The sequence below is a fragment of the Teleopsis dalmanni genome, chromosome X, assembly GCF_002237135.1.
Source record: "Teleopsis dalmanni isolate 2A chromosome X, ASM223713v2, whole genome shotgun sequence".
NCBI classification, from domain to species: domain Eukaryota; kingdom Metazoa; phylum Arthropoda; class Insecta; order Diptera; family Diopsidae; genus Teleopsis; species Teleopsis dalmanni.
The window spans coordinates 29,866,550-29,886,774 of NC_051848.1; the positions used below are offsets into that span (position 1 = coordinate 29,866,550).

General features: G+C 27.5%; 3 protein-coding genes and 1 long non-coding RNA gene across 7 annotated transcripts; 1 reads left to right on the top strand and 3 right to left on the bottom strand.

The window, feature by feature from the left end:
• Positions 1-5,475: 5,475 nt before the first annotated feature.
• On the bottom strand, positions 5,476-6,630 carry LOC119661967 (60S ribosomal protein L34). Its single transcript, XM_038071493.1, has 3 exons — positions 6,570-6,630; positions 6,260-6,329; positions 5,476-6,016 (listed from the first exon to the last, which is right to left on the bottom strand). Exons 2-3 carry the CDS (start codon positions 6,322-6,324, stop codon positions 5,626-5,628), a joined length of 456 nt encoding a protein of 151 aa, XP_037927421.1. The 5' UTR covers positions 6,325-6,329; positions 6,570-6,630; the 3' UTR covers positions 5,476-5,625.
• Positions 6,631-8,369: 1,739 nt separating this feature from the next.
• Positions 8,370-9,409, bottom strand: LOC119689633. The gene is made up of 3 exons (XM_038104503.1): positions 9,105-9,409; positions 8,862-9,046; positions 8,370-8,806 (listed from the first exon to the last, which is right to left on the bottom strand). Exons 1-2 carry the CDS (start codon positions 9,342-9,344, stop codon positions 8,957-8,959), a joined length of 330 nt encoding a protein of 109 aa, XP_037960431.1. The 5' UTR covers positions 9,345-9,409; the 3' UTR covers positions 8,370-8,806; positions 8,862-8,956.
• Positions 9,410-11,528: 2,119 nt separating this feature from the next.
• LOC119690223 lies at positions 11,529-14,091 on the bottom strand. 3 transcript variants are annotated; one of them, XR_005253575.1, is made up of 6 exons: positions 13,770-14,091; positions 13,368-13,692; positions 13,005-13,312; positions 12,783-12,894; positions 12,240-12,494; positions 11,529-12,177 (listed from the first exon to the last, which is right to left on the bottom strand). It is a non-coding gene; the product is annotated as an uncharacterized LOC119690223 (long non-coding RNA). The 3 variants fall into 3 exon arrangements; XR_005253574.1 differs by having other exon boundaries at positions 13,758-14,091; XR_005253573.1 differs by having other exon boundaries at positions 13,754-14,091.
• Positions 14,092-15,131: 1,040 nt separating this feature from the next.
• LOC119689070 (vesicle transport through interaction with t-SNAREs homolog 1A) lies at positions 15,132-16,253 on the top strand. 2 transcript variants are annotated; one of them, XM_038103814.1, is made up of 2 exons: positions 15,132-15,331; positions 15,395-16,253. In XM_038103814.1, the coding sequence occupies exons 1-2, from the start codon at positions 15,241-15,243 to the stop codon at positions 15,985-15,987; spliced, it is 684 nt and encodes a 227-aa protein (XP_037959742.1). In that variant the 5' UTR covers positions 15,132-15,240; the 3' UTR covers positions 15,988-16,253. The 2 variants fall into 2 exon arrangements, with proteins under 2 accessions (XP_037959742.1, XP_037959743.1); XM_038103815.1 differs by having other exon boundaries at positions 15,398-16,253.
• The last annotated feature ends 3,972 nt before the right edge of the window (positions 16,254-20,225 follow it).

The window sequence follows — 20,225 nt, forward strand, 5'->3', positions numbered from 1 at the left end:
TATGAATATTGTCAAAATTTTTGAAAAACAAAATCGTACGCGAACACAAAACAACAACATTTCAGCCATTTTTAATTGAAACTGCTGCTGTCGGTGTAATCGCGGTTGAAAGCCAGTTGAAACAACAGAAAACAAGTTGTGGAAAGCAAGTGTCAGAAATGGAAAATAAAAGGAAAATAATTAAGAAAACTGTTTGGCGCCAGGCATTGCTTATGCTAAGCTTTTAAAATTCTACAAATCTTGAAAATGCATAGCAATAAAAATACGCAACTAAATGGCGTGGAATGGCTTCCACAATTGCTAGTTACTCTTTCGTTTTCTGACGAAATTTCTTGTCAACACATTTTTCTGTTTGTTTATATTTTGAGTTGTTCTACGCCAGAGCAAATCATACAGCAGCGAAAAAAAAATTGATTCTTCCTTAGTAATGACAGAAATTCAATATTCAATAATAAAAGTTGCTGTTTTACTCGTTAAAAATGTTGATCAATTAAAAATTTTGTTTACAATTTCAATGAAGTCAAAAGCCAAACATTGGAAAAGGCACAGTAATTGAAATTAAATGAAGCTGCTATTCAGACACATGTATTCCAACTAGAATTATGTAAATATTCCAATTGGAGTATTTAATTAACTATTTTTAAAAAAATATTGACAATAAATTATCAAAATACTGACTTAGTATTTAGGTTTATATATGTATTCCAACTAGAATTATGTAAATATTCCAAATAGAATTATACAAGTATTCCAATTGGAATATTTGATTGATTATTGTTTAAAAAATATTGACAATAAATTAGCTAAATACTGACTTAATATTTTGGTTTATATATGACTTAATATTATTTAACTAAAAATCACTTTTAATTATTATGTTGAGGCTAGTTGAGTCAGTGCACCTGAGCACTTTCATTCTCTATTTGCTGAGAGGTTTCTTCATAGCTCCACTCTCTGCGCCTTGACTAGATTATTGTTTATCATTTCAACAGACTAAGCAATGTTTATTTGCTTACAAGAATACTGAAAGACTTCTTAATGCTTTAACTTATCCTTTTATTGTTGGGTATTCCCCTTTGTCATTCGAATAAAAAATCACCAAAAGTTATCAAAATTCAATTCAAGATTTAAATTAAAAAGTTAATTAGTTTTTGTCACATTTTTTTTAGGCAGATTCATTTTACATGGAAGTGTATGTTATTACAATTATTTAACAATAAAAACCATTATTAAGTAATAGCTAAAATTATATGTATAGACCATAACTTAAACGAATGGATGATCTATTTATTTTGATGGTTGTCCTGCTCATTTTAGACATCAAAGAAATAATGCCCAAAAGTATGATTTTTTATTAATAAGATTTATTTTAAATTATAAAATTTTTATAATTTTATTTTTAATAAATTATTTTCGATTCATTATTATTGTTATTGTTGTTGTAACCCGCTGGGACCTGCTTGTGAAGTCCCTTTAAGGAGATATTGAATGGCACCCAATAGCACCGGAAATTAAAGATCCCTATACGTACAAGCATTCTGTTATAAACCCGTTAGATTGTTCAAGTACAGTATTTTTATTATTTATTTCCTTTCTTGATAAGTAGTGATATATTATTAATTATTATTATTATTAATATTCATTTGCTTATTTATTTATTTAATTTAATTTATTGTTTTATAGTTATTATGTTAAGTTATAGTTCACAAAAGGTGTTATTCCTCTTAACATGCTGAAAAAGTAGCAGAAATCTACTGCTCTCTTACATAATTATTACAATAAAAAAGGACAATAGTACACTACAAGTTATAAGATCCATTGTGGCATCTCAGCAAGGGGTCTTCCAAGTTACCCTTAGCAGTTATATTATTAATATAATAATGTATATATATAATATTGTATATATGCAATACCTAAAATTCATATATATGTAATATACAATATAATATAAAATAATATGATAGATAATAAATAAAAAGTATGCTTGATTTCATATCACCTGAATTACTTTTACTGGTTTTAATAGTTATAATTTAAAAAGGATCAGTATGTATATATTATATAGTAAGTTTTGTTTTTCTATTTATATTTTAAATATTAATAATACTAACGAAGAATAATGAAAAAGTAAACGAAAAGATAATAAACTGATACGCCTGAAGCTTATAAGATATATTACAAAGCAGTTCAGAAAGAGAATTTGCAGGAGACTCTAATTAAAAGCTTAATTAAATTTATCATCAAAGTATATATACATTATATGTACCATATAGACTATAATACGACGTTGATGCAGTGAGGGAGACTAATCCACCTCGGGTATACTTGCAGAGGAACGACAAATAGTACCTAAAACAAATTAGATCTTCCAGCAAGCTTCTATTTTTATTTTAGTCAGTTTCTCTGTTAATATATATTTAAAAAGTATTTTCAAAATAGACAATATATTACTTTTTAATATGATATAATTGTAATATATGATTATAATTTATATATATTACAATTTAACGATACTTTTATTTTTTGAGAATTCAATATATTAAATATATTGTTCAATAGTTGAATATATATTAAAAAAATTTATATATATTTTTTATAAAAATAAAAATTTATATTTTTATTAAAAATATTTTTTATTTTAACCGACATTTCTACCATATTCTATACTCATCCTTAGGGTACAGTACCCCTAAATTATATTAATAAGCCCGTTAAAATAACAAAAGTATCATTAAAACATTTTTAGTCATTAAAACATTAAACATGATATATTCTTTTTCCACTAAGTGGAGCATTAAGTCTCATTTGTTTTATAATTTAATTATATTATTATTTAAATACATTATAGTTTAATTATATTATTATTTAAATATAATATATTTTAATTATATTGTAATTTCTATAATGCGTGGGTTTCGGTAAAGTCAGTAAAAAAATATGCTGCTCAGGCACCCCTTGCGCTCGATACTTCACCTAGTTTTAATACATAACACCGCCTTTCCCCATCATATATTATGAAGCTAATATTAGGTGTAAAAAGAATAAGTGGAGACCCGATCTAAGTCATCTGCGCAATTATTCTTTTAAGATATAATCGTATTTCACCTTAGGGAGAAGATCAGAAACACATAGTTGATGTAAATATACATCAGTGGCGGAGCTAGACCAACTCTGCACGACGGCGACATCAGAATTGCGAGGCCCCCTTTATAACCCAGTTTTATTGTTAATCAAATTAAAATAAACACAAATTAAAATAAATGAATTTTCCTACTTTGAGCTTCACTCAATTTTTTTTTAAATTATATCATAATTTGCGCCAGCTGCTATTTTTGCTTCATAGAATTTCCAATGGAGATAGTCTCTCTTGGATCATAATACTTTTCTAGTACGTCTTAATCAATTTTAACTTTGAGAAGCTTCTTTCCGTCGAAGCTATACTGACTGGAACTGTGAACATGAATCTGGTTACTATAAAAACATTCGGGAATACTTCGAATATGGTTAATGCCATTATCAAACCAAATTGTTCAAAATATTTATTAAGTGCTTAGAATCCACAGTCGGTAACTTTTTGCGAGGCCCCTGTGGGCGCGAGGCCGTCGGCGGACATCGCTGACGCCTAGCGACGCCACTGATATACATATTCACTTTGTGTACACTATAGTATGAATAATATGAATCCAATAAATATATTAAACAATATATCTGTATATAACTACCAAATATAAGTTCAAATAATTTCCATATATACATTCAAACAACGAACAAACTTAAAAAATGTATATATATATAGTATATAGTAATGTTGAATGATGTGATTTCTAGAACTAAGTAGAAGATAGACCCTTCTTTATGTATATAACAAGATTACTATTTATACAAACAACTCGTTAGATTTCGACTAAGCCAACGCAGCACACGATGGAGGCTAAAATCTTGGGAGATTCACTGTATTATCTGAAACTCTATTCGAGCTTCAATTTAGCAATGAGATATTATCCACTATTTTACTAGATGTGCAGTTAATCCATCTAAACATATCATCGTCATGAAAGATTCATGCATCAAAACATCAAAAGCTAACGTCAGCGTTAGCATTTTGAAAAATTTATTAAAATATTCTCCGAGACGTCGTTGGAGGAGGCAGGAAGATTATTGTAAAGTTATTTCAAATACGCTACATAAAACGAGCTACGTTCAAAGTGTCACTCAAATTCTAGCGAACTGGACTTATGAACTTGACCCGACTAGTAGGGGAACTAGGAAATTGATATAACTAAAATGAATCGAACGTACAATATTATAATATAGAAACCAATTAATTAACACTTTTTGTTTTAAAATTATTATAAGTGTATATACTATATATTAATTAATATACATATATAATAGAATATACTAAAATCATAAATTGTAACATAATATATACTCGAGATTGTAGAAGAACTCTTTTGATATAGTTGAAGTTCGCTAGAACATCCGGCATTATAGTGATATCTATTTTTAAATGATTGAAAATATATTTAAATTAATGTGGTACCAATCCTTAGCAGAAAGATGGCTCTAATTGCATTCACAATGGGTTTGTAACATCTCTAACTGAAAAGTTATCAATACCCTGAAACAGATAGCCAGCTGCTATCTAGATAACATAATAGTATAATATATCATATTATGTCATATATCATATTATATCTGTATGATATTATATATTCAGATTTTTGTATATTTTATTGTATATATCTAAAACTGTCATATATCATAATATAATCGTTTTTTACCTAGCACCATTGGCGTCTAACGTTTATCAATAATTCGAGTTGACTTTTGTATATATATTTTTGTAGGTCGGGGTCCATTCATAGCCTAATATTTAATAATAATTAAATTTTTTTTCTGTATGAAGAATAGTCTGCATTTATACTGGAAATTTAACTAATATCCTTCAACTATTGATTGGACACCATTTCAGGTGAAATTCATGTTTTCGATATTGTAAAAATTATTTGGGATTTGCAATCTGTATTTTGATCCACGAAATACTTTTTCTAGCTAGAAGTTTTCATCCAATAAAACACTTTGGAGAGTGATTGCAGCACAGCATGAATCATAAAAATACTATATTCTTTTTGACGAGGTATGCTTTGCACAACGTGACAACAGGTGGTAAATGGAAACCATTTAATGGACACTTTAATTGTGGTGTTGTCAAACATTTTGTTCCTCCGGTCCCTTAGGACCGCTACCACTCAAACCAATTTTCAGTACAATTATAAATTCACAAATTCTCTAATGTTTCCATTTAGCGTTTTTCTTCACAAGCACACACAGCCACACGCAAATGCACCAGCCGTCAAGAGCACCACGTGCACCGCCGCTGCCGCTACTCGCACCACGTTTGTTTTGTTTGTTCACAAATTTGCACAAAATTGAAAAAGAGCAAAACTTTTCAGGTATGAAAAAACACTTATTTTAATTTTATTTTTAATTATTATTTATGAACGTTTTTGTTTTTGTTGCCAATTGTTTACAATACAAAAATATGCACACTGTGCATACAAAACAAACTCGACGATATTCGTTCAATATTTTAAATTAAAGCGTGAATTTAGAGTTTGAATTTTATTTTTTGGCTTTGCCAGTTGTTTTTGCGGCAGGTTTCTTTGCAGCTGCTTTGCCAGTTTGTTTGCCAGCTGCAGTCTTTGTTGGCTTGGTCACCTTCTTCTCAACAACTTTAACGGCCTTAACTGGTTCACGTTGACTCTTCAATGCTTTGACGATCTTTTGTTCTTCGATCAGGAAGGCACGAACGATACGTTCTCTGAGGCAACCGTGACACAAGACACCACCATAAGTTCTAGCGACAGTCTTTTGACGCTTGGACAGGCGAGAACGTTCGCATGGACGTGTTGGTCTGATGCCCTTCAACTTCTCCTTACATTGGCCACACTTTGGTACGGTCTTGTTTTTCTTCACATATTGATAGACCAAACGACCGCCGGGTGTGCGTACACTGCAAATATTTAAAAATATGCATTAATATTTATTTTTGAAACGGCCACATAACTTAACAAAAATAATAAAATATAAAATGCATTGACAATCATTTTAGAACACTAGCAACTATAGCCGCTTTAGAACTGCGCGAACAACAACAAACATAACAAAAGTTGCTCCACAACAACAGTAACCAGTAACAATGCAATTTTATTTATTTTTACTATTTCTGTGCACTTAATTAAATTATTTAACTTACACACGTCTGCGATTTGATTTTGTGTTGTAGGACAGACGTCTTCTTAAAGTTAAACGTTGCACCATTTTGTCTGTTTTTAGTTTTTCACAATTTCAAACAAATCAGCCAAGTTCACAAATTTTTCGCAAGTTGTAGTTTTCCAGCCAAAAAAAAGGTATGAAAGAAAAATAAAATTGCAATTAGTTCAACGGTTTTATAATATATATTTAATATCAAACAGATTTTCCACACAAAATTTTCTTCTAATTACGTTATTATTTGGATGTTTTTAGATTTTTTACGATTATCAAAAATTTTGACATACACACACCTTCAAGAAGTAAATAGGAAAGGAAGCCGCATTTGATGTAGCGAACGTAGTTAAGTCAGTTGCGCCTATGTGAAACGTCAAAAAGTCAGCTGTCAATTCTTAAAAGTCATTAACAGCGGCTAATAAAGTACAAATTTTAATGAATTTATTTATTGTATTGAAAAATATTAATATAGACTATTAATATTATGTACAAATCAATTAATTGCATTTATGTATTTATTTATTTACTAATTAATAACATACACCAAAATATCATACATTTATAAAAATGAGTACTAATTCTTTTTGTAATAATAGCACATACACACTGTCTCATTTAAGCACTTGCTTATTTATGTTAATGAATAAATGTTGACTTTATAATTCGCTCATTTATGCAGCTAATAAAATTTTCATAAACTTTTATAAACTTCACTTAACAACATATCACACAAAAAAAAATTAAATATGTAATTAATATACAATTATCAATTGATTAAATCATTTATAAATATTTTTTACATTTCCTCTTAAATTTAGGCACAACCAAAGAACACCAAAACATTAGTGGCTATAATGAGCAAAACCGCCTAAATGAGACGGTGTGACTGTACTATAAGCCTTTTCACTACATACATTTAGCATGCTGAAACCGTGCTAAAATATTGAAATATATTACTAAATAGCCATATAGTTTAAATGCCTTTATATAACATAAAAAACGCTTGAATCATTTAAACTTTTAAAATCATTCTCAATATTATATGAATTAAAGCCGATAATAGCTAAATTGACACCTATAACTTAACTATTTAGCATATTAGCACACCCTATAGCAACTCAATCATAATAAACTGATTTATAAAATTATAAATATAAAATATCATAAGTATGATTCTACTAAATAATTATGAATTTTTTACTATAGTCTAGTGTAACAAGCTATTTACTATAATCACGTAAGTATAATCACGTATTACCATCCAAATATCCAAATAATCAACTAAAATTTTTGAAAATTCTTTGCTTGAATTGTATAAAATTCAGATGTCGAATGTATAATAGGAAATTATATAGTATACTAAAATATATTATAATACATATTTCGTTTAAAAATATTAAATTTTGTCTGTTTAGTTGGTTGGATGGTTTATAATTATACTTAAGTCCGAAAGTGATTATTATTTTTATTAGACCAATTTATACCAAATATGTTCGAATTTCACTCAAAATGAAAATATAATAGCAAATAGTGTCCTCAATTTATTTACACACACATTGGCTTGTACATATATTGCAAATTATATAAAAACAACTCATAGTTTATAAATAATTAATAAATTATCACATTATTAAACATCAATTTCTTTAAGATAAATATACATATAGGTCTGTCCGTCCTAAAATAATGTATAACAATAAACAAATACTGTAAAATAGCTGCGACTATTTCTCATATTACCGTCTGTATAACATGGCCCTTATATAGGGAAATTAGCAGTCCTTTGTTTATAAAGTATATCCACTGGTACAGCAAGTTATTAGGAAATAGTATTAACTGCTACTTTCAAATTCGGTTGTTTAGTCTTTAACACGTTATTCACATTATAATGTCATAAGTTATTTAAACCTGAGTCATCGATGATCGTGTGAAAGACTATAGATAAGAGGAATACTGAAAAAGGCATAATCGGGATAAACTCTGTTGGCTAATGTTGCATTTATTTGTTAATGTATTAATATCTTAGAAGATTTTATAAATTTTATTTTAAAATTTTTCACGTTACTTCTTAAAACAAAAAAAAAAAAAACAATGAATTGGTTGATTAAAAATATATTTATTGTGAAACGTCGATGAATTTCGATGCATATGTTCTATGTATTTTGCTTTTACATAAAAGCAAAATAGGTTCTAATACTGCTATAGTGTATGTGTTCTATATGGAAAGAAATGGAAATGTAGCCCAAAAATATACGTCAACTATTGTACACCACTTATTAATTTTGCTTCAGTCGTATTCTTATTCACAACATCCTAGTTTCAACTTTTCGTCCGTTCATCTCTACGTTATAACAACATAGATCAAAGTTTGTTTTTACTTCTAGTTTTAATTAGAATTCTTGAATTAAGTAGTTGATGTAGGTGCTGATTTTTGCTAATAATGTGCATACGATGTAACCGCTGACTTCAACTGCAAGAGCTTCTTTGATGATTTTGCTTATTGCCCTTAATTAACCTTTAATCCTTGTTTTTGCTAATAAAACATATATTAAAATATTATTTCTTTAAATATAATTTATTTTACTTACTTCGGAACAGACATCATATATAATAAAATAATTGCATTGCATATTGCAAACAGCTGTGGTAAGCCAGCAAGTATTAAGTGTTCTGTCTCTAGCCCTTAATTCAAGTTGTGATCCGGAAAACGCAAAATTTTCGGGAGCTCAATTTCATCTGGATCATCTTCATCTTCGGACTCGTCTTCCTCTTCCTAAACAAACAAATCATGTTAATATATTATTTCTTTAATTATTATTTATTTTACTCACCTCGCGACAGACAATATCATAAATAATTACAATAATTGCATTGCATATTGAAAACAGTAGTAGTAAGCCAGCAAGTATTAGGTGTGTATGCACATCAAAGATCAATCTCCTGTAGTCATTATTTATAAAAATTTGCTCTAGAGTATGTTTTATATATTTAGGACTTCTAATATACACCCATAATGAAAATATTGTGATTGTGGATATTAGGGATAGGATTTGTATAAAAACTCGAGCCATTTTTTTATAATAATGCCTTGAATAATTTACGACTGAATTTGTAACTGACCTAAAGAATTTCAAAAAATAATGTTATTCTAAAAATTTTTATTTGTGATGTAAATTTTTTTTAAATTTCTATGCTTACTAAAATGATTTTATGATTTATTAATAATTTAAAGAGCGATTTTTTTTTAAAGTGATATGATCATTGAACAGTATTTTATGAAATCCATAAAAGCCGATGGAGAACTAGTACGAGGCACGATATATAAGCAATGATAAAAGTTTAAAATTCAAAGATTTAGAAGTACTTACATATATAGCAACGAATACAATAAATTAATATATAGACGCCAGGGATGCACATACAAACCGAGGCTAAAATGAGGTGAAAAAATAATTCAAAAATTGTGGTTTGTATATTTTTATTTGTTTGATTTTAAATAAAACAAATCTTTGAACAAATAAAACAAATGTTTTTATTTAAAATTTTTTTTTATTATTGAATGCAATATAAAATATAAGAAATGACCTAAATCTAGGCAAAAAAAAACAAATAAATTAAAATTTTTTTTTTTAATATAATCTTTTTCAAAAATAATATAACCCACTACTGCAGTGGGTCGCTGTTATAAATATTATTATTTTCATAATGGGTATTAAAGTATAAATAGTGCTTACATAAACTTCCCATTCCAACAAAATTCAACGAGATGAGAGTACACATTAATTAAATACCTTTTGATTTTTTGTTGATATTTCCATTTATGGATAAAAAAATAGATGCAATATTTAATTTTAAAAATATCTAGAGTATTGCCTAGCTCCATCTTCATTATTATATTGCTATGTATGCACTTAACCAATAAATGAAGATTTTAAATAATGAAATGTAAATAAAAGTGCGTTCAGTGGTAGCCAACATAAAAATTTTAAATAATTTCTTAAAATATTAATTGCTAAATATTGTAAATATCTTAATATCTTTAATTTCAACAACAATTTGCTTGTATTTCATGCGTTGAATTAATTGAAATATATTTTAATATAACCAATTTTTTGAGTCACGTGACATTAGTAATCTTGATTTTGGTCATTTAGCAGACGTTGACTAAAAATAACAATATCATTAAATATTCGATAATAAAATATGGTAGAAACTTGAATTCCATAAAATTAAAAAGAAATTAAGTTTTTAATTGTGAGTAAATCTCACACATAAAAGAAATTCTTCATAAAACGATATGAACACAAATTGCAAAGTTCAGCTTTTTAATTTACATAAACCTAAATGCGATACAAAAACAAGATTAAATAAAAACAAAGTTTTTAATGAATATCGAATTTTACCTGTTTACACAACACAGGTAATAATAATTTTGATTATAATTAAGATCCTACAAATCACTTCATTATTAAATCCATTTAAAATTACAATCCAACTGCATACAATACAATCCGATAATCAAAATAATGATTAAATTATAATACTATGTCTACATTGTGAGATTAAGAGAACGAGATTGAGTTAATCTACATTTTTAATCTAAACCGTTTACATTATACATTGGAGATAACAATGTAAACGATATAGAAATTGTTTTTTGAAAAATATATATATATTAGAATATCTTGGTATTTAAATTATAAAATATGAGTAGAACTTAATCGTTGAAATAAATATTCATAGGGCCTATTTACACTATCATGAACGTAAGATGAACTTGACGACAACATGAACTGTCAGTTCAGTTACACTACCATGAAATCTCGTGAACGTGAAATTTTTGTTTTATGTAAACGTATAAAATGCTTGTGTATAGTAGTGCAGAGCACAGAAATTGAGAGTATTCAGCATAAAAAGGTAAACATAAACATAACATTGCATATGTATGCGGGTCAAGCCGAAGAAACGCAGCAAATTTCATTGCGTGAAATTCATGAACTCACATCACACTTTCTTCCCTCTCTCATCTATCGGTAACCGATTTTTAAGTTCATGTTCATGATAGAGTAAATAGGCCCATACAAATATATATAATAATAATTAAAATTTGTGCTTTCATAACATATATTCCCGCACGTTTGCAACCTAAAAATGCCATTTTAACTTTTGAATAACGGCGCGAATGTATTATTTTTGAGCGATAAGTGAAGATTTGTGTTCCTTTTCTTTGTATTTATTTAGATTCAATTAAATAAAACAAATTAAATACAATATCCTTTTCTCCTATTACAACAAATATATTTTCGGTAATGAATTTTGAAGAATCTAAGGAGAACATACAGCCTTTAGCCTCAGGACGAAACGCCAGTTTGTTGCAAGCATCGTTGCGCTCAGACATAAAAGAATTGTTCACACAACACCGTTAGATGAAGCACAACATACATAATTATAAAGGAGATGATCCACTTGAGGCATGGCACACATAATAAGTTGGATTGAGCAATACTTTTCGTCCGATGGTAAAAATTTCGATTTGGAAGAAGTTCTATCAAAATATCAGACACATTTTGAAAATGACATTGCGTTGTAATCGCGCACGTCCAGCAATTCCCTGAAGATAATTTCCCATAAAATTCTATTAAAATAATGCGGCTAATGCGTTTTATGCATCCAAATAACATCGGAACGATTTTTTATTTCCATATATTTACCAAAGAGCAATACATGTACCACTCCTGTTAAGCCATACAAATCCAATTGATATGTCCATGGACGTTTATCACGCATTTCCACACAATTGAATCCATTATTATTGTGCACATAACTGAACCTTTGCTCAGAGAATCGATCGAAATACCAAAGTCGATCAGTTGCAAGCAACATTGCTTCACTGGATATGTCAACCTTTTTTTAAAAACAATATAAAAATTAAAAAAATATTTAAAACATAAGAAAGTAATGCTTACTTATTCATTAACAGTACATTATCAGGTTTAATATCTGCGTGGATGATATTAGCGTGTAGGTGATCCATAATTTCCAAAAATTATAATTTTCAGGTATATCAGGTACATCACTACGTATTCGTCCACATTTTTCACAGTCGCCTTTTTAACTTTGTTGCAAAGATTTATCAGTGAACCATAGTCCGAAAATTTGGATACTTATAGACGTGAGTTATTGAGATTAGAGAAAAATCAATCTTCATGTTAAGTGCATAACTAAAAGAAAAAAATTATGTAAAAAAAATATTAAAATTAAATTGTATAATTAAATTACACGTTATGTACTATAATATATTAAGTGTGACCAAAACGTAATGAGAGTTTTTGATTTATTCAAAAAGATTTAATTTATTTTCAGTATTTGTCTCATCTCTTTCCAAGAATACTTGGAAATAATGCTCTATGTGATCAACTCAGTCAAGATCTCAACTGATTATTATACAACTAATTTTTTTTTCTATTAAAAAGAATCAATTTTTGGAAATAATTAAATATATTTCTTACCATATTTTCTGATGTAATGCGACTTTGTAGCTCTAAGCAAATATAATACTCCCAGTAGTTTGGTGGTCGTTTCTGTTTAAGCATATATTTACCAGTTTTAGTGTCAATACCACTATAAAAATAAAAAGTCTTGATAGTGAATAACATAATCATTAGTTGTCTTTTTTATATATAGTTTTGAGATTTGAAAATGATCGTTGAATTTGGTTTTATGCAACATACCATTTTACAAGTTCGCAAGTTTTTTAAAAAAGTTATAAAATCAATATGATTTAGAAAAGCGTTTAGTAATTCTACATTAAATGGATTGACATTCGGATCCACACAAACCATTTCCATCAGCTGATCTTTATGTATATTAAAGGCAGGTTAATGAATTTTGGTATATAATTTGCCACGCTTCTTTTTGTCGTGTGCTTTATTTTTGATACTTTCCTGAGATGCGATGGCGTTCTGTCACACTGTTAATTTCCGTCATTAAAAACTTTTACGGGGGTATTAGAACGTTTTACCACCAAAGAAGAATCAGTCTAATATATGTTATAATATAGAATAATGTAATTAACTTTTTATATAGTAACTTACTTGAATGGTACCAGGTACATAGTTATTACCTGAAGCACCTGTTCTTATACTTCCAACTGTCGCTTTAGGACTATATCCAGGTAGCGAAATCAGTGCCAAACGGCATTCCTCAAGCTGTCGATTGACAATGTTTTTAGCTCATTTATCTTCACCATAAATATATCTTTGCGCCACAGAGAAACCGAAATGTGGCTGTGCTTCTTGCAACTCATCTAGAGGTTGGACTCTACAAGCAACGCATTGTTTAAATATTTCATCAACTTTTGGTGTATTCACCATTAAAAAGCTGTTGGTAAGTTTCAATAGAATTTTTATGGCCGCAAATCTAAAGGCATAAATTAAACATTAGCTACTTTTTCTTTTAAAATTAATAGTGTAATACTAACGAACTTGATTTTTTACCATCGAACGGAAAATATTGCTCAATTCAACTTATATATGTGTGTCATGCCTCAAGTGGATCATCACCTTTATAACTATGTATGTTGTGCTCCATCTAACGGCGTTGTGTGAACAATTCTTCTACCTCTGAGCGCAACGATGCTTGCAACAAACTGGCGTTTCGTCCTGAGGCTAAAGGCTGTATGTTCTCCTTAGATTCTTCAAAATTCATTATCGAAAATATATTTGATGTAATAGGAGAATAAGTTATTGTATTTAAAAACATATTTTATTTAAATAAATCCAATTAAATACAAAGCAAAGAAACACAAATCTTAACTTATCACACAAAAAAAAAAAAAAAGAATCGTTCGCGCCGTTATTCAAAACTTAAAATAGTATTATCAGGGTTGCAAACGTGCGCGAATATATGTTATGAAAACAAAAATTTTAATTATTATATAGTGTATGAATATATATATCAACGATCAAGTTCTAGTCATATTTTATAACTTAAATACCTAGATACGCTAATATATATATTTTTCAAAAAAAATATCGTGCAACATTGACCCATTTCGTAAAATTTTATAGTTAATTTATAAAAATATTATAACATTACAACAGAATACAACAGTCAACAAATCAGAGGTATTTGTAACAGAGTATAACAGAGTTCATTATTAAACTTTATAGTTGTGGTGAGTTTTTAACATGGTAAATGTTTTCACTACAATATATTATTAGTATGGTGTTAGTTAACATACATTTTATATAAATAAATATAAATCATTAAAAAAAAACGCACTACTATATTTTTATATTAGTTTCGTTTTAATGGGTGTTAAACCTAGTTTTCGGAATTTTCAGCGTGCTGATTGCATTTTCTTCGAAATTTAAATGGAATCCACTTATATCGAAACATGCGAAAAATATTTACTTACCTTAATAAATTTTTTATATATAAGTTAAGATATTTATTTACTCTGTTTCGGGAGCATTTTTTTATATTTTTGCATATTAAATTTTTGGAAAATCTTGGAATTTTAATCTCTAAATCAAATAGTGCAATTGTTTGGTGGAATTTTGAATAATTCTCATTTACTAATGCAAAACACCACAATATATTTCAGCTATATTCTATATTTTAATTAATGACCTTAACGGTAAAAATAATAAAAATTAAGATTTTCCGACTTAACAGATGTTTAGCAAAACAAACTGAAAGAGCAAAATTACAACTAGATGTGTTGTGTGAATGAATTGTGAATAGAGAACTAATACCTTCTTCTTTATCAGTTATCTTTAACAATTCACAATAAACATCTTACTTCACTTAACTACTGTCAAACATTTATGTCAGCTGTTAGAATTTTTTATTGACAAGTGTTTTTAATATAGAAGCGTCTTAAGACGAACTTTGCAGTTTTGTTGTATTCGTGTAGTATTTTAATAAAATAAAATTAATACTAGTTTATTTTAATACTAAAATATGTCTTTATTAACACAATATGAGCAGCAATATGCTAGCTTAATTGCGGAGATAACTGGAAATGTCGGTAGACTGAATTTGCAGAGTGGACGTATGTTGCTTATTTTTATCATTTTGTTAGAATAAATAAATTATTGATTTAAAAAAAAATTAGCAGATCGTCGGGAGCTATGTGTAAAAATTGAAACCGAACTCTCAGAAGCACAGGAGTTATTAGAGCAGATGGAATTAGAAATAAGTGATCTTAGCAGTGCGCAACGACCCAGTTTCACAAGTAAACTAAATTGCGCACAAGCCGAACTAAAAAGACTGCAAAATGATTATCGTAATGCAAAAGATAAGCGTGCAGCAAATACAGTCGTAGATTTGGGTGCAGCTAGTGATGCTGACTACTACGATGATGTACCGATAGCAATTGATCAGCGACAACGCTTATTAGATAACTCTGAACGTTTGGAACGTACTGGTAATCGTCTAACAGAAGGTTATCGTATTGCATTAGAAACGGAACAATTAGGTACACAAGTACTAAACGACCTACATCATCAGCGTGAGACAATAAATAGTGCAAGATCCAGAGTGCGTGAAACAAATGCTGACTTGGGACGTGCATCACGTACACTTAACTATATGATGGTGCGTGCTTTGCGTGAAAAAGCGGTGCTTTATTGTGTAGGAGTATTTTTCGTTGCAGCAGTGGTTTTAAGTTTATATCTCACATTCGCACCAAGCTCAACAGAATCTTAATGCATTTTTATTTTATAATCTTTATTATTGTTATTAATGTAAAGTTCGCTGTTATCTGTCTGCCTCGACTTTATAATTGTTATTTAGTTAAATTATTTTATTTTATATTATATTTGTAATCTGTAATGCTGTTTTTTTTTATTTATAAGTTTTAATATTCATTCCAAACCAAAATTGCAATATCGCGTTACAAAAATTACTAAAGAACTAAAGAATGTTGTTTTTATTATATTAGTGTTTTATATGATATTTATAAATAATTGAAATCAAAGGACTTAAGATATTCTAATTAATTATTGTCTATATTGTAGTTATGTAAACTATTTAATTAAATTTTTATGCTAATTGTTGTAATTGTATAATAACTAATGCTTAGAAAAATATTGGCTGGCATACGCATTTAGGACACGTCAAGCTATTTTAAATATAAATAAGCAAACGTTTTAAAAAAATGCAAATTTATATACATTGTATATAAATATTATATAAATATTGTATAATATATATAAATGTTATATAACATACATAAATATTATGCAACATATATACATACATATAATATATTATGTTTATTAATACTATAAATGTTTAACATACATATGTGTATACATACAATATATATAAAAAATATTTGTAATATAAATATAGAATATACATATAATATATGTAAAAAATATTTATAAGCATATAATACATATATATGTATACATATTATATATATAAAAATATTTATATAATGTATATATACATATATATGCATATACATAAATACATATAACATATATGATGAATGTTAAAATATATATCTATATCAGATTAAAAACTATAAGGATATAAATATAAATATATATTAAATTATCAAGTCTGTTAGCAAAATTATTTTGAAAAATTTATCTTTTAATGTAAAGCCATATGAGATTCAACACAAACATATAAAGCTGCATTGTTATATTAAAAAAACACATTTACACATCCTATAATGATGGCTATATCTAAACGTATATAAATTATTATATATTTATAAATATACTTAGGAATTATACATATATATATATATTTCCTGATCAATAATTTATATATTTGATGTATTAATTTTTTCATACTCAGCAGGTATAGAATATATTTTAATTAAATTAGTTTTTAAATATTTATATTAGTTCAAATCTTTAATACTAAAACGAAGGCTTAAGAACCCATGTGGGCTATAGGAAAATATTTTTGAAGAAACTAATATTTGTCAAACTTTAAGACGCCTCCAGATTACAATATTAAGTAGTTCTTGTATTAGTTTGAAGCGTTGATATGCTAAATGCTGCCTATTATTCTATTTATTGTGCCCCACTTCTGACACTATGTGATAGCTTCGACGATGTGTAAGTGTAAGACTTTTTATCATCAAGTGCCGTTCAACATTCTCAAATAGGATTACACTTACAGTTCACTGCGGGTTACAATAGCAACAACGTCAGGTAGGTTCGGTAGGCAATGCAATACCGCTCATTTATTTCTGTGACAACTATAATATTACATAGAGGTCTATCCTTATCTTATCAATAGATCTGTATTAAAATCATGACTAAAAACAAATTACTTGAGGCAATGTGTTAGATGAGTGTAAATGCTAAACAATATATTACAGCTCTGAAGGTACTAGTGAAATGTCTAAGAACTAGAAAGTCAGTTTTAGTATAAGGAACTCATACTGATTGTAAAAAGTAGTTTAAACCAAATAAATTGAAATATGTTAGATGTGCTTTATAAAACTCTATCCAAATTTAAAACATTCTTATAATATTTATTTTCGAATTTTCATTGAAGTTGTTTTCATTGAAATTTAAACAAAGATTATAATGTTAAATAAACATATTTATATTTTTTTATAATTATTCAAATAATTATAACCAAATTTTATGTTCTTACTCGGAACGGTCCTTTATAGTCTCTATTTTTGTTCAAGTTCTCAAATTCAAGTTTGTGATAATTTTCTTTTGAACACTCGCTGCTTGGCTTGTCGAAATGCATTGTGGCCATAACGTTGATAATGTGCAAAAAATTGATCGAAATGAGTACCAACCAGATAATGTCGCGGAAATGAAACTTAAAGAGAAAATGTTAAAAAGTATGGAGCCACTAAGAAAACAGTCCTCACTATGTGTGGAGCAAGTTGGCTTTAGGGTTTTACCGGTCTATAATTTTGAAAATCCATTATATGATAAGTCTCTATCATTAGAGGATAATCCATACTTACTTAAGAGTTGGGAACAGTTTCTGGAGGAGAGACCAAAGGATTTTGTAAGAATACGCCTTTATACAGTTGATAAGAAAATGAAGGAAGATGCGTAAATATCAGAATTTTGAATTTTTATTTTAACTTTATGTATTAGTGTTCATTTTAATTTTTAGTATACCAAAATCTTACCGTTATGGGCTAAGTGGAAAGTTCTATGATTATGAAAATAAATTGGCTCCGTCTCCGATGATACCAGGCCGAACTGCAAGCTTAAGAACTTTTCGTAAATTAAACTTAAAAACTCGGCGATTATAATATATATCATTATAAAATTAAATTTTTTATAATTTTATTGTATATTTTATTTATTTTCTAATAAGTCCTTTTATTTTAAAATAAATAAAATATACATTAAAAAAATTAAAGGGAAATTTTGTTTTCATCACAGTGAAAATAATGATCTCAATGGCGGATATCGCAATATTCCATTCCATTATAGTTTGTGATGTGGCTTTTTATTTTATTGAAAGTTTTGAATATTTTCAAGGTATCTATAGAATGAAGAGACTGTCTTTTAACGGAACCTGCATATTACTTTGCTTTTTGATAATGTATGTAGTAATAAGTACTTATGAATAGTGGGTGTAAAACACAACTTATGAATAAATTTGTGTAAAATAATGCCAGTATAAACCGGTATAAATAAAGCTTATATATATATATATATATAAATGACAATTGGTGACTACAGAGAACCCTATATATATGTGAATACTTTCGTAATGGACTTATAATTCATATAATGGACTTATGTGATGATTAAGTAACTCCTTTATATTTAAAAATATTACACAAAGATTGAATTTTAATTTTAACAGAAAGTGATCTATAACCGGATAAAAAATACAGTCAAACTTCCATAACTTGAACTTCTATTACTCACATTTTCCATAACTCGAACTAAATAGAGTGCAACAAGGTTTAGGGAGCAAATTACATACAATTACAAAAAAATTCTTTAACTCGAATTCTCCATAGGTCGAATTTTTTCTGTGTATATAGTATATAATGAAGCGTTTTGCTGAATTCGATAACTCTGTTATAAGGTAATCCGACAGAACATATAAATAGTCTTCAATTTGTCAATCAAGACTATAACGAATTAGGTACGATTTGAGATAATACCTATGACAAACATACGAAAAAAGTTCTTAATATTGAAGATAAAGCAAATAATATATATTTTTTTTTTACAATTTATTGTTTAATACATAAAATTATTATTAAATAATTACGAATAAAAACATTTAAAAATATAATACAATTTTTATTGATATTATATATATTTTTATATACAACATATATATTATAATCATATTATAATTATATTTAATTATGAACGTTTATGTATAACAACGGAAGCTGAGTTATGAATTAAAAAAGGCGCATTTGATAGTATAATGGATTTGTTTTTTTTTTTTTTGTTTTTTGTTTTTTGTATAATTTCATTGAACTCTTTGAGTTTTAAGTATTTTATAACATACATATACATAGACATATATTGCATAAATATTATATGTATATAATATATAGGAATTAATTTATTATATTGATGAATTTATAAAAGGAATGAATCCTATATGAGTATAAAAACATAACTTAAAGCATGTATTTCGCAGATTTGTTCCATTATATGTTTATAACTAAATACATATTTTTAAATATATTTTGAAAATACTTATATATTACTGTTATTAAAAAAGTTTTAAAATGCAATGCTTTAAAGCTAACGTGGCACTTAATGAATGAATTAAGTTTTTTTTTATAATTTATAAATAGAAATACATTAAATTTACGTTAAAATTAATCACTTAAGATGAGGTTGCTTCATTCACTTAATTGTAATAGTTATGGTTATTGACTTTTTTCTCGGGTCAGTTATGTTTGGATCCATATAGAACTTATACATAGGAGCAATTACTTTGGATAGATTTTATCCAAATTAAAT